This window comes from Columba livia, chromosome 2 (genome assembly GCF_036013475.1).
Source record: "Columba livia isolate bColLiv1 breed racing homer chromosome 2, bColLiv1.pat.W.v2, whole genome shotgun sequence".
In the NCBI taxonomy this organism is placed as follows: Eukaryota; Metazoa; Chordata; class Aves; order Columbiformes; family Columbidae; genus Columba; species Columba livia.
The window spans coordinates 114987725-115002405 of record NC_088603.1 but is presented as its reverse complement, the minus strand read 5'-3'; the positions used below and the strand labels follow the sequence as shown (position 1 = coordinate 115002405).

Here is a 14681-nt window from a genome sequence, read left to right as displayed (position 1 = left end):
CCACCCGGGGCGTGTGGGTGGGTTTGCGGCGGGATTTCTTCCCCGGCTTCGCAAGCAGCGGCTCCTCCGGCGCGGCTCCCTACCGCCACCGCCCAGCCCCGGGGCGCCGGGAGTTGTACCGGCGGGAGGAAACAGCGCGGCTGTCCCGGTAGGTTTTCGCGGACCGCCCCTGGGGAGCCGGGGTGGCCTGGGGCGAGCGCCTACCTCGTCCACTCCTGGCTTTCCGGCGCGTCCGTGGCAGGGGGCTCCTACTCCTGGGACCGGCTACCAAGGGTCGCCTCCTATCTGAGAGGGGGATTATGGCTCGTTTTGGGGACCTAGGGCTCTGGAGCGTCCCCCAGAAGTTGAGGGGAATGGTGAGACCCCCCCCTGCGGCACCATGCGAGGCTGCACTCCGCCGAAGGACCAACTTTCCTGCTGACTCCTTACCTCTTCCTCCCTTGCCGCGCCCCGCCTCTCCCGCATCGTCCCACAACGGGAATCAGGCATTCAGAGTATGTCTCCAAAATAATAATAATAGTAATAATAATGATAATAAATGGCTAGTATTGTATGTGCGTTTTCAAGCAGTAGAATGAACGATTGGAGAAGACTGCAAGTCTGCTCGGCATGCTGATAATGCTTGGGTTCACTGCAGTCGATAAACAAGATCATGTAATTTCACCAGTTTCAAAAAGGGAAGATCTTGCTTTGACACAGACGTTTTTCTAATCTCCCCCGTCCTAAGAGGGGAAAGTCTACCTCCAATCCTGCTAGAAGACTGAGAGCCATCAAGTTGCTGTCTCATGAGCCCTGTTTCTGTTTAACTTCTCCAAATCCAGGTGATTTTCACAGGACCATTTGCTGACTTCACGCAGTGCTCCAGGCAGGTAAGAGCTAAGCATGCCAAACCTGTCTTTGTCTGCTGAAGTGCAGTAGGGTCCCCCAGTCCTGTCTGGGAAGTGTTATGAATAATAATAATGCTTTTTCCTTTTTGAAGCAACATGTCTTGCAGCTGTAGAATGAAATTCTTAGTATTGAATTTTCTGGTAAACTGATGAAGTTCCAAACCCATTACTTTCAGTGCTGGAGTGTCTTTTCTGTTCTCTTTAAACAGGCAAAACTTTTAATGAGGCTAATGTGTTAACCTGGATACTCATGGGTAGGACAATTCTGCATTTATCTGTTGTTAACACAAGTATAGTTTTTGTTTGTTTCTTTATAAATAATTATTAAAACTGCAGCTTTAAACTCAGGTACAAGAGTGGCTGAGAGTTGCTGTGTGGATTAAACTGCTGTGATCTGAAGTTCAGTAGGATTGATGATTGAGAAGCAGGACCAGGCAAGTGGTTGTATTTGTCATGTTCTTAGAAGCAAGGCAGGTGCTATGGACTGCTTTCAGGCACCTGGTACAATTCCTATGGAAAGATTTAATGGCATCAGAAACAAACAGTTGTTTCTTCTCTAAAATGAGTCTTGTTTACATCCATTGCTTCATTTAGAGGGTTCTTTTCTTTCTAAATGTATTAAAAGGATAATAAGGAACTAGTAAGTTTAATAGATCAAAATGGCCAAATCAAGTGCAAACCATGTTTTGTTTGCCACGTGATTAATTTTGTATAACATGTGGTATGCTATGAAGTGCATTAATAATAACACAATTGCTATGAAAACGTTGCGGTCTGCTATGTAACAAGGGAAAGTGAAGTAGAAAAATGTTAAATATGTGCAACTTGGCTGATTGGGAAATTATTTTGGTGATGTTGATGGTTGGAATTTCCTTGTTGCTCTTGAAATTTTAAATTTTTTAGCTCTGTTTTTTTTGTAAAAAAAGGGCTTTATTGTTTCAGTGTTTTCAGTGGGTGAGTGAAGGACGCGCACTTTGTTTAAACAGCCCTCTCCTTAAAAAGAAATCCCGAAGTATTTAATGCAAAATATTTAATTATTTTTCGTCTTACAGGACTCAAACCACATTCTCTTAACTTGATTTGCAAGGTTGTTAGGTAGTAATCTTCTGTTATTGCCAGTGATAAAAGTTGTGCAGGCCAGATGTTGTCATCAGTTGCACTTCAAAGCAACCTTCTTATAAGCAGCTCTTTAGGTGAAGGAGTTGCTGAAGTGTCAGAAGGACTGATGTACCAGTGGCCCTGCATGCTAGATATCTCCCTCTTTGGCACCAGGTACTAAAATACTGTCACAGAGTGAGAAACTCATCGCCACCTTGTACTCAGCCCCTGTAGTGAGGCCTGCCAGATCATTAACCATTTCCCCCATCCCCCAAGTAGATTTCTAGGGATCAGAGAGACTACATTACTGGAATTTCTCCCCCACATGCTTTTTTTTTCTCCCCTTCTACAAATTTACTCAGCAGCACTGAGGTTGGTTATTTTGATCTGGTTACACACCTAATCTAAATTTCTGTAAGGATTTTGACTTCACCCAACCATAATACTCACTGTAATTTGCTGGAGAGAGAAAATGGCAAATATTAGAATAAACCAGAATGAAAAGTAACACTGCCTGATAGGAGGAACTGTGCAAATATGTTAAGAGCTGGAACTACCACTTGTGAAACCAGAAAGTTGAGATGTGGATGGTGGAAAGGTGATCCTGGAGGATCACATACACATGATGCAGGACAGATGAGAAGTGAGGGAGGGGGGGAGCGTTGAAGTGAGAAGATATCTTTGCCTCCTTCCGCTGACTGAGCTGAAGGTAACCTGGGCTGGTGTCCAGCAGGACATTCCTTGGTGCAAAATTTTCTTGCCATGATACTCTGGTGGAGGCATCAGAAAAAAGTTTTTCTTCTTGGGGTAAGGAAGGAAGGAGGGAAGAAAAAAATATGTGTGGGGTTGCAGTAGCTTCCTGTGGCCTTTTTCTCATTTTGCTTTCATTAATTCAGTTATGTTTAAGGATATGTTGAGTTGGTGGGAATCTGTGGTAGCCCACAGTAATATGAATACTCTGACATCTGTTTTTCTCTCAGTATTCTGCTGGATAACCACTCATCTTGATCATCTTTTTCATCTCTTCTTTTTTTTTTTTTTTTTTTTTTCAGGTGAAGGAAATAAAGGTGCAGGGGAATTAAAATGAAATTTTTCTAAATAGTTTGAGGCAATGTAGTATTTTGCTTTTAAAAATTTTTTTTAATTATTATTTTATTTTGGAACATGGTGCAGGTGAGTGTGATAGTGGCAAGGAAATCTTAAGTTAGCCAAACAATACTGTGACCAGATGCCATTGGTTTTGTGTGGTCTGGAATAGGAAGAAGCCAGAAGCTGGGTGCTTGAGGTGCCTCTTCAGCTGCAGGTGAATTTGCTTGCCAGGAATACAAAGTTGAATGATGTAGTGAAACAAGGAATCATGCCAGAAGCAGGAGATGCAGTCTTCTCCATTTTGGGGTGGCTGTGTGATTTCAATTGCTTGTGTTGGCCTTATACAGGAATGTGCCTCTTTGAACTGGACCCAAAACACAACAAGAAAAATGCAAGGATTTTACATTAGTGGAATGTTGTTTCCTGAAACTCTTAAATTTGACAATGGAATTAAACAATTTGGCATTGGAAATGAATGATTATAAACTTGTCAAGTTTCTAATTTTTTTCTGCAAAACAGTCTATATTTTCATCTAAGGCATGTAGTGTTTTTGTCTGCCAGATGAACTATTTCTCCACGATGGATAAGAAGAATATGTATACATGTCTCTTCAGTACTCAAAAGGACTTGAAATTTTGGGGTGCGTGCATCACTGTGACGTTTTCTGTGAAGGCTTGAGTTGAAACGGATAGCATGTTGGGGTCCACATTTCCAAAAGAGATGGGGGGAAGGTCGGGCTAAAGAAAGTTCAGCATCGGTGAGAAAGACACAGCAGTTTCTTAGGTTGTGTTAGTTTCCCCATAGCAAGGATCCCATCCAGCATTATGGTCACACTATCCCCTAGTAGAGAAGCCATGTTACCCAGGATTTGGGGCAAAGAAACATTTAAAGCTTAACTAGGAATGCTGAACCTCTGTCTGGATACAGCTGATCTCTTTTGGAAATAGGTTGAAAGTAATTGCTTGTTGGCTCTTCCTTCACAGCCACAAGAGAGCATTCATCTTGATTAAATAATATTTGCAGGTATTTCCTCTTTGCCAGGACACTGGAGAGTGTTATCCATGACTGTTGCTTTTTAATACTAAAGGAGCAAATTTGTAAGTGTTGTGTGACCATTTTTCAAGTTCTACTGAAGACACATAGGCACAGACATTTTTTAATGCCACTATCATTTTTTCATATGTGGCTTACAGATCACTATGTTAAATGAATTAAACTACTTATTCAAGCTGAAAACCTTTAAAAAATCTCATAAGGTAGCAGTATAGATTCAGATTTTGGATTAATTTGATGTATTTAGAGTTTAACCTGTGCTAAAATAGGTAGCCTTAATTAAAACTAACGTAACTATTGTTTAAAACTAATCTTAAAACTTAGCCAACACATAAACAAAGAATATTGTTTTATATAAATTAAATTTAAATAAACGGAACTAGTTGCAAGCAGCATGAAAACTCTTGATACCAATATAATTCTAGTGACTGTAATAGTGGATTAAATTTGCCTTAGGATGTGTTTGACAGTTTAATAAAAATGCACCTTGAACTGCTCTTTCTTTTTAGAACTACTATCCACTCAAATCTGAAACTACTCTAGTAGAAAAACATGTTTTCTTACTCACAGGTTAAAATGCTTGGAAGTGCTCAGGATTTTACTGTGCATCTGAAAGGCGATGATGCAGGGCTTGTAGATGGTTCTGCCTGCAACCACTATGGTGCTTGGGCAAGGTCAGCTGTATCTCTTTTGCCATCATGCATCAGGGATGCATGTGATGGTCAGCATTGCTGAAGGAAAAACCATCAGCACCATTCCTTGGGTAAATCCTTTGGGGCTATAGTATGAATAAACCAGTGTTTCCTGACTTCCTTTGGCACTAAGGTCCTCATTCTTTTTTTTCTGGAGCAGTTTTTAGCTGGATGAGCTTTCTGAGTGTTACTGTGCAGGTGTGTATGCCCTCATGATGGTAGCAAGGGCTGGGCAGGCAGGGATGATGAGAACAAGTGGCTGCAGAGAACAGCAGTGTCAGCTTACACATGTCAGAAATCTTCATGATACTTTGAAATAATTTGCTTTCAACATCATCCACATGGCCTAAGAAAGCTTTTCTTGCCCACTCAAGGACACTGGTTTTCAAAAAGGAGGGCTGAGGGTGCAAGTTCTGTGTAGTCAGATGGAGACAAGTGACAAAACCACACAAGTGGGCTTAATTGGCAGTGTGTCACCATTCATTTTGTGTGTCTGCGTTGCTCACTTTTTATTATAAGGGAGAAAGTTACAAATCCCAAACAACTTTTCCGAAATAAACTGATTCCTGCTTTCTGGTACCTGCATTTTAATTAATTTCTTTCAAAGATATTCATCCAGACTGTCATGTCTTATTTATTTGGCTTTTTTTTTTTTTTAATCCGAATCCAGATGCTGTTGATGTCCTGTTACATGAACAACGCAGCTTTTGTCTGGCAGAAAACAGAAGAGGTTTGTATTTGTTGCTCCTTTGATTAATGGTTCTTGAGGAATTGCTTACACTGGGAAGCTTTTGTCTCATCAGCAGAGTGATTTCTGAAGACATGCAACCAGTGTATTTGCTGCAGGATTGAAGTTAGGTGCAAAGAGTGGGAGCAAAGACCTAAGTAAACATTTAAGGGTAGATTAGGAAGACTGGAAGTCTGCAAATGCTGAGGGTGCTGTAGGGAAAAGTATGAGTGATAACAGCTAGTGAAGAGTTGGCTGGAAGGAGGCTCCACTACCCACACTCTTGGAAAAGGCATTTCACAGAGAACTCCCCAAGTGTTTTAATTGCTTTGTCCAGCCTTCACTGCTTCCTTCTGAACCTGTGCATCATCACAATAGCTTCAAACAGGTACATGTATACATGTAAGAAATTCCATTTTTGCAGAATCAAGGCAAAAAGAACTAGATGGAATTAAGCACCTACTTGCCTTTCTTCCGTGTTCCAGATTCAGAGCAAATACTTATGACTCATGCAACAAAGACTTCAGACAGAACTTTTACATTCTGTTAATGTCTAGCTATCTGTCTTCTGCAGGACAATTACATATAAAATGATTAATATTTAAACTCTGGTTTACATTTTCTGCAGGCAAGTTTGTGCTTCACAGAGAACTGTGTAATTTTAATGTCACAGAATTGGAAAAAAAAAAAATCCTTAAAGTTCCTGAACACAGTTTTGTTGTTCTTGAAGTTTTTTGTCTCTTAGAAAATGTAGTTACTTTTTTTATTCAACAGCTATTTTAAATGGGAGTTCCTGCTAAGCCTTGTGTGTGTGTGTATTTTTAGAAACTCAGCAGTTATAGATGTAACAGTGCTGAGTTATTTAAAAATACAAATGTGGAACAGGCAGTACATGTACATTTCAGAATAGCTGTTAAATACCTGAATTTTATTTTTCTGTTTATATGGATGCACATGTAGCTTTAGCTATGTTCTTTTAATTGATTTCTCTTTCAGTATTTTTTCAGTAAGCTGTATTCCTTTAAAAGCTTGAGTTTTTCTTTGCATTCTTTGCAGTCGTTTACCAGACACTTCTATCAGATGCTCACTTACAAGGGTGTCCATTGTGTTGAATTTCAACCCTTCTTCTTTTGCTTTGTGGGCCAGTTTCAACAGCTGCTCTTCAGCTGCTAGTAATGCTCTTTCAAAGAGAACATGTTCTGATTCAGGTTAAGGAGTTGGCTTTTTCTATGATCCACAGTGCCTTCTATGTTCTGTTGTTATAAACTGAATTTTATGGCCCCTTTGTGGCAGGTGCAGAGTATCGGGTAAGTCACTTCCTTTTTCTGAGTCCTCTGCTGTGCAAGAAAGTAATATTTTTGGTAAGGCTTTACATTTTATCTCATTTCCATTGGAATTAGTAGCAGGAACTGAGCTCTTAACAAGTCTTTCCCGTGTTGCAAAATAGCTGGGTGAAAATGATCCCTTAAGTCCCTTTCTGCTGCATTACTGATATCCTCTTATGTTGGCGTTCCCTGGGCCTGCAAAACTTGGATTCGTGTTTGAGGGTAAACATCAGAATATGACTCCCCAAAGTGTAAGCTGAACCAATGCAGAGGCATTGACAGCAGAACCATGTTGTGGGGGTGACAGAGGGCATCCTTCCTTGGGCACAAAGGGCTGTGTGATACAGAAGCAGAGATACTGGTTTGCTCATCACAGGGGGCTGGTACCACTGAGGTGCAACCCGGCCACCTGAGGGGGTCTCCAGCTGTTGCTGTAGCTTCTCGGCTGTGAGGATTGGTGGGCAGTGATGTACTGTTGTGACGCTTAGGTGTCTCATCTGGCATATCACCTCCCTCTGTTACGGCACTTGGTGATGGTTGGTGGTATGGAGGTGAAATGGTTTCTGCAGCCACTTTGAGAAACCTTTCAGCCTGGAACTCATCCAGGGATAGAAAGATCATTGAGATCGTGAACAGAAACCTAAGCATTGAAAGTAATAACTTGTAAGAGTGCCAGCTTGTATATGGTATGCTGTTTACACAGTCTCTTGTGAAGAATAAAAACGTAACATGAGAACTAGCTCCACCTCCTGTTCTTCCAGGTTGGTGTCTCAGGGGAAGATACAGAAGATGCAGGCATGCTGAAAACTTCAGAAAAGTGAGCCATGCATCTGTCTGAAAGCTGAAAAGTAGCCCTCTGACAGGGTCATGAACCTACAACAAGTCTTTGTGTCTGTACTGGTGTTTGGAGTAGCTGGTCTACTCCTCTTCATGTATCTGCAAGCTTGGATTGAAGAACAACATACAGGTACAGTAGATTTTCTTTCTTTTTTAATGTAATTTCATCTATTACTTAAAAAATAATTGTAAAATCAGTTGAATACACGTTGGCACTTGGGGGAGTCCCCCTGTTTGGTGGTAAATGGCACTGAAAATGGCCGCATTTTAGTTGCTACACTTCATAAGCATTAAGAAATTTCTTGAGTCGCATGAAAGGATGCTCCCAGCTACTTAATTGTATCATATGAGCTTCATTTCCAAAAGCAAGAGTTGCAAAAGCATTTTGTGCATGCCTGAAGGCAAGCAAGTCCAGTTTAAGAGTAGTTCTGTATGCTGATTTTCTGTGGGTTTTGTACATTTTATTTTGTCCAGCAAAGCAATTTTTGGAGAATTATTGCTATGTCTTGTTTGTTGTTTGTTTGAGACGTAGTTATATAGCGGACTTACAAGACTTTTTTTAATATATAATATCAGAGTCATATTGCAACTTTGTTTAAATCCATGTTAGCATTGGCTCAGGTTGTATTTCTGTTGTTCTCCATTTACCATATTTTGATTTGCACAACAGGTTGATCTAGATTCCTTTATGGATGAAACTAAACCAGGATATTTACCTTAACCTGTAGTGGGTGCTCAGTTCACAGAACCAGTCTAGGGTTGGTCTGAAGTGAACCCCCTTCCCACCCCCCCCAAAAATGTGTATAGGGTGGATGTCAGTAAGGCTCTTAACACCCACTATTTTGCTCTGCAGAGCCACTCCTGTTGCACAGTGTTGCTTGGTGACATAGCCTTGATTTTTAGTTGTATACTTGATATGTTGGGGGGGTAGGGGGTGTGTGTTTGTTAGGTTTTTCTCCCCATTAACAACAGCGAATGTTCCCAACTTAAGAAAACCTGACTTCTATGTCCTCGCCTCTATTGCTCACCTTCCATTTCCTCTGTAAAACTCTTGTGTTATAATATGCTGATACACATTTACATGTGTAAAACCACATTAGTCTTCTGGCTTTAGTGATCTGTGCTTTGATTCCGTATGAGCTGCTTAACTCCGTTTCGTTTTGGAGAGCAGTGATGAGGTGGGACCTAGTGCATTATTCCTGAAGTAGTTTGACAATGACCTTGTGGGTTTGTTTTGTTGTTGTTGTTTTTTTTTTTTTTTTCAACTAAGTGCAATGGTCACAACATTAATTTCAGCTTGTTAATGTTTCTAGGCTGCTCCACGGTATTTACAGACTTGCATTAGCAAAACTGTTGAAAGAAGTAGCACAGGGTCCCTTTGGAAAAGTCGCCCTGTGATCAACTGTTGACATGAGGGTGCTGGTGGAAACAGAGAGTTGGGGGGGCCAAATTTCCTTGAAAATCTTTGCTGTTTTCAGGAAAGTTAAGGGCAGATACCCTTGCTTTCAAGGTAGTTCAGGAATGTAGATGATGACTGTAGATTATTGATTTATTTACTTGCAGACATTCTTCACATGCCTTACATCTTTTCTTGTGTTGTAATTAACCTTTCTTTCCTTGCACTGCTCCTTGTTGTTATTTCTTGCTGTCCTTTTTCCACTCCTTTCTGTTGTCTGTATGTATCTACCATTAAAAAGAAACAGGAAAAATAAAATAAAGGGGGAATTGGAACATTTTGTGTTCTTCAGGGCAATGAGATGCTTTCTTTGTGGTTTTCTCTTTTATGTATTGCCATAATCTTCTTCGGGAGAAAGACTTCTTCTTGTACACGTAAGTCATTTCCGTGTGAGAACATTTCTATAATAAAGTGGAAACTACCAGAGAATAACGGAATGGTTAGTGAGCTTAAAGTGTGACTGAAGTTTTGAGTGTCGTTTTATCTCACTGGACTATTGTTGTGACAGCACTTGAGCAAGATCCAAAATAATGATTTTTGGTATTCTCTACAGCTGTGAGGTCATGCATGTCAGAAAGAGCATTCTTTGGTTTCTGTTCCTACCTCTTCTTCTTCCAATTTAACATGTAGAGAGTCTTTTTTATTTATTCCAAACACCTGTATTTCTTCTAAACCTTCTGCAGTTCAATTTTCTAATGTTCCCCCCATACACTGCTTAAGAGTTGATACAAAATAAAACTTATTTGCATATATTTTTCATTACAAAATAAAACATATTTGCATATTCATAATATACATTAGTTTAGTTATGGGCATTTTGTACTCTTTGCCTGTTTACTTATTTCCCTTTTCTGCTGTGGCTTTCATATTGCCCTGTGCTGTGCACTGTGGCTTTTTGGGGATGAGCTGTGTCTGGAGAATCCCAAACTGATAAGTATCTTTACAGGGATTTTGTGTGCTCCTTTAATCATATCAGTAGTCACACAGATGTAAGACAGCTAGTTTCAATCTGGAAGTGGCTGAGCATGTGATTTTATGTTCTATTAGGAAATGGAAAGTGTGCCTCATGCTTTTCAACTGCTGTGCTATGAGCCTATAGAGACAAGTGTTTGTTCTAGGAAGAACTATTTTTATCTGCCACGGTGCCCTGCTCGAGACCTACAACATTCTTGTTTCCATTTGGTTGGTTAAGGATGGAAAGTTGGCTGTGTTTGAGTTTAGGAAAGTATCTGTTTCTCACCAGTGAGGTACTGCTGCCTACCACCCCGTTCCTCTAAATATCTGACTTAAAGCCTTTATAAATCACAGTCATTGGAAGAGATATTATGTTTTACTTGTTTCTGGTGTTCATACTTATTTCTCAGGCTCTCCTAGCTGTGTTGGGAATGATTACCAGTCAGCTGTCGATTTCGTGGTGAATTGGAAAATTGTATGGTAATACACAATTTCCTTACTAGTGTTTGTCGTATTATATTAAATTCAGACTGTTTGCTTTCACCCTTGCCATTCTTTAGCCACCTTTTCTCTTTCTAGATGTTCATAATTTTTCACACTAGACCTAATGTCACTTTTCTTTCATAGTTTGACTCCTTTCTCTCTTTTTGGCTCTCTTCTTTCTACTTGAGGTCTCAAGTGTGATTTGATTGCCCTGTTTCTTATTTTCCTCTAGACCTGATCTTATCTAAGCATGTTTTCTTCTGATTTACTTTTGCAAACTTCCCTCATCATTCAAATTTATCCAGCCAGAAACACCTTCCCTGATCTTTCATCCTGTCAGTCTACTTCAGATGCACCTGCAGGCTTGGCAGCTGGATGCATCTCTCAGCACAGCCATGTCTTCTGCTTCCGCCCACTCTGCTTGGACTCTTCAGAGTATTTCTCATCACATTCATCATCCCTATACCTTAAACTGAAAATTTTTCATTTAGAGATGTCTAAGAAACAGCTGCTAGCTACATGGTGGTCCTCTCTGGTGGCTTTTCAGAGACATTAGCAGAGTAACAGAACAGGCTTGTTTCTTGGTTTAATTCTATGCATGCAGCGTATCAAGACAAGATGATATATCCTTCCTTAGATGTAGCAGAGCTCTTCTGTCAGGTGTCTTCTGTTCACCTCAGTGCAGTAGTGGGGAACAGACTTGTCAAGAATAGTCTGACGTGAGTGTCAACACTTACAGACCATCTGGCTGAAAACTTCGTTGACATCAACACTGATATTGTCATATATATGGAGCACTTCAAGTTCTCCATATATAAATAAATTCATATACATAAATGAAGCTGGATATGAATTCAACTAAATCCTGTAGTTTTTCTTGACAGTTCTTTGTACCATCTTGCATTCTTCATTGAAATAATCAAATATTGTGGCACTGATTACATGCTTAGTAATTTCTAGCACTGTTAATCTTATACAGGAGAAGTAAACTTCTGAGACTTTGAGCTGATGTTGAGTTTTATAACATGAATCACCTGAATTAGGGGGATGTGGGGTGCGAAGGACACTTGCATTTTAATCCTGCTGTGTTATAGATGTAAATTGTAATTTTAAGTTAGTGATTCTAATTTTGTACTTTAAAATTCTTCTTTGGGGGGGGCGGCACTCATATGATTTAGTGTGGCTGATTACTACAAAATAATATGAGAATATCTTTGCGAATAGATCTGTGTGCAGGGCTTATGTAGGGTTTTTGGGTGTTGTTGGTTTTTGTTGTTGTTGTGTTGTTTGTTTGTTTTTCTGCTCCTAAAGTATTTTTTGTGTGTGAAATATGCCTAGTAAATTAATAATTATGAAGGGACTGATTCAGTGTTTCATGGGATGCAATATGACCGCTAATTAATATGAAGAAGGCTGCACTGCCTCTGTCTTCCAATAGATCTCTGGCTCCTGAGAGTGGGAAAGTCTGCCTCTTTCGCAGCAGCTTTATATCTCACTGTATGGAGATTCCTGCCATGCTGCTTTCTTGAGGGTATTGTGGAGGTGTCTTTCTCAGATGATGATATGTTTGAATCCTTTGATATTTAGCTGTCATGTACCAGTAGCATGAAAGAAACTAAATAATGTGAGTTTTTTGAGGCTTCTCTCAACTATAAAATCAGTAATATGTTTGAGCAGAAGCTGACGACATCTCCTTATTGTGTATAAGCTTTTGACAACACACCCAACCTTGTTCTTGTGTAGATGACAGAGGTCTACTTAGTAGAAAGTAGAGTAGAAAGGTGTACCATATATCTTAACTGTATTGAAGATACCTTAACATACTCTTTCTTGCATATTTTCGAACAAGACTTTCAAAAGAGGCTACTGTATCTTTTTTATGTCTGTAGGTATATAAATGAACTCGCTTCAGAATTTGTATTGTAACTACTGCTGGAAGGTTTTTTGGCCTGGTGTTGGAACAATTGTGAAGTGGGGTGTCCTTTCTTGGAAGGATGAATGTCAGTCATGCTGTCTTCAAAATGCTCTTTTGAATTTGATATGAAACATGTATAGGTAGTCTTCACACTCTTTTCTAGTTATTCATATCCTTGGAACAGAGCATCTAAATGATGTTTGTAAATGTGATTTTTACATGTAGCCATTATCAATCATGCTTTCTGTTAAGTAGCTATGCTGTTTTTATACAATATGAGCTATTCAGCTTTTGTATAATATAATTTTCTAACAGATGTGCTATCATTGAGTGAAGTGGTCAGTTTACAGTTATTGTCTACCATTGTTGTTACTTTTAATAACTCAGTTCATAGCACCTCTTCAGTTCTGGAAAGCACTTTCCTTAAAAGTTCATCATTCAGGCAATGAAGCTCTGTAGTTTTGTCTCTACAGTGCACAATTATATCATGCAGTACCATTTAAGCCATACATATGGCCTTATAAAACAAGAAGTCTGGAGAGGTAATTTTTACTGGCAGGTCCTCACTTAGAAGTAATAGTAGAAAAACACTGAGATAAAAGTTTCTTTGTTCCTGACTTCTTCTGGCTTCCTTAAGAGTGCTGCACATTTTCAGAATAGCAAGTGGCTATTCTCTCTGGCAACCAATGACAGAACCCAGGGGAATGGCAGGAAGGTGTGTTCAGGGAGGTTTAGGTTGGATGTTAGGAAAAGGTTCTTCACTTGGAGGGGGGTGGAGCACTGGAACAGGCTCCCCAGGGGCATGTCATGGCCCCAAGCCTGACAGTGTTCAAGAAGAGAACGAACAACACTCTCAGACACATGGTGTGAATTCTGCAGTTGTCCTGTGCAGAAACAGGAGTTGAACTCAATGATCCTTGTGGGTCCTTTCCAACTCGGGACATTCTATGATTCTGTGGTTGTTGCTGGAGTATATCTAAGGCTGCTTACCTCTGTGTCTGGTGTTGAACTTCTTTGATATGTTGCTTGATTACAAACAGTCCTGTTAGAACATGTGATGTGGTCTCTGCAAAATTCTAAGGGAAGTCTTTGGTTTCTTATTAGAATTAAATTAAAAATCCTGGTGGTTTTACTGTATATGCATATACATAGATGTATACATGTATATATACTTTTAGTATCCTCTTTATTTCCCCTCTTTGTGTGGGAGTAGGGGCTGCTGGTAGGAGAAATGTTTTAGACATAAACCTATCTTCTCACTTCAGTCAGATATTTGGATACATGGTGGTCAGTTTATATGGAAGAGCTGTTGCGGTGTTCAGTCACAAGGTTCTCTGTTTCTGTCTTTTTGCTTCCATTTTACTCATTTGATGTTACTGTAAACAGGTGATTGCTATGAATTAAGGATAATTTTTGTTAATGCAATGTCTGTGAAAAAAAAAAAATTAAAGATCAGGAGACTGACAGGTTACAAGTAATGGAAGCCATTTCATTGTATGAGGAATAAATGTCCTATGGATGACGTGCATGTTTTACCGGGGAAAAACATGATGTATATCTGGGAGCAAAAAGTTCAAGAAAGAAGAAAACTTCCATATTTATTATTTAAAAAAAAAAAAAAACATGGAAAGACTGGATTTATTTTTGGTTCCTTTATATTTTTTAAAGGAAATCATTGTTGTGTGGCAGCATGGAGATTGGCTGGGCTTTCAAGTTTGGGTCCCTGCTGCCACAGGCAACTGCCCTGTTTCTCCAAAATAAGATGGTGTACCTCAAAAATAAGCCCTAGTTGTGGTTCATTTAAAAAAAAAAAAAAAAGTCAATTTAAATATTGTCCAGGAAGCTATACATGTAAACAAATAATAGGTTTCAGAACAAAAATTAATGTAAGACCCTGTCTTATTTTCAGGGAAACAGGGTGTCTGACTTTCTGTCTTTTTTGTTGTTGTTGTATTGATGTTAATGGTGTACTCAAAGAAAAAGAATGTTCCTACATTTTTACCGTATCTCTCTGTGGAAGGCATTTCTTAACTGTCAGTACGAAATTGGGAAGATTCATGTCACATCATCATGTAGTGTTTTCCTTCCCAGCTCCTCCAACCTTGATCCCTGTGGCTGTATCTGTGGGTGTGGACATTGTCTTCAGCCACAAAGGAAAGTTAAT

The 14681-nt window shown here is 39.6% G+C and overlaps 1 protein-coding gene across 9 annotated transcripts in view; it reads left to right on the top strand.

Annotated features, from left to right (window-relative positions):
• The window catches only part of CHST9 (carbohydrate sulfotransferase 9), a 96083-nt gene that overhangs the window by 216 nt on the left and 81186 nt on the right, over positions 1-14681 (top strand). For 2 of the 9 annotated variants that reach the window (XM_065053384.1, XM_065053393.1), the window contains exons 2-4: positions 822-869; positions 5491-5550; positions 7634-7839. In XM_065053384.1, coding sequence (XP_064909456.1) covers positions 7740-7839 — 100 coding nt within the window. In that variant the 5' untranslated portion in view covers positions 822-869; positions 5491-5550; positions 7634-7739. Of the gene's footprint in view, positions 1-17; positions 149-321; positions 495-821; positions 870-5490; positions 5551-7633; positions 7840-14681 lie in introns of those variants that run through there. The other 7 variants (XM_065053387.1, XM_065053385.1, XM_065053390.1 and 4 more) reach the window with 7 other exon arrangements.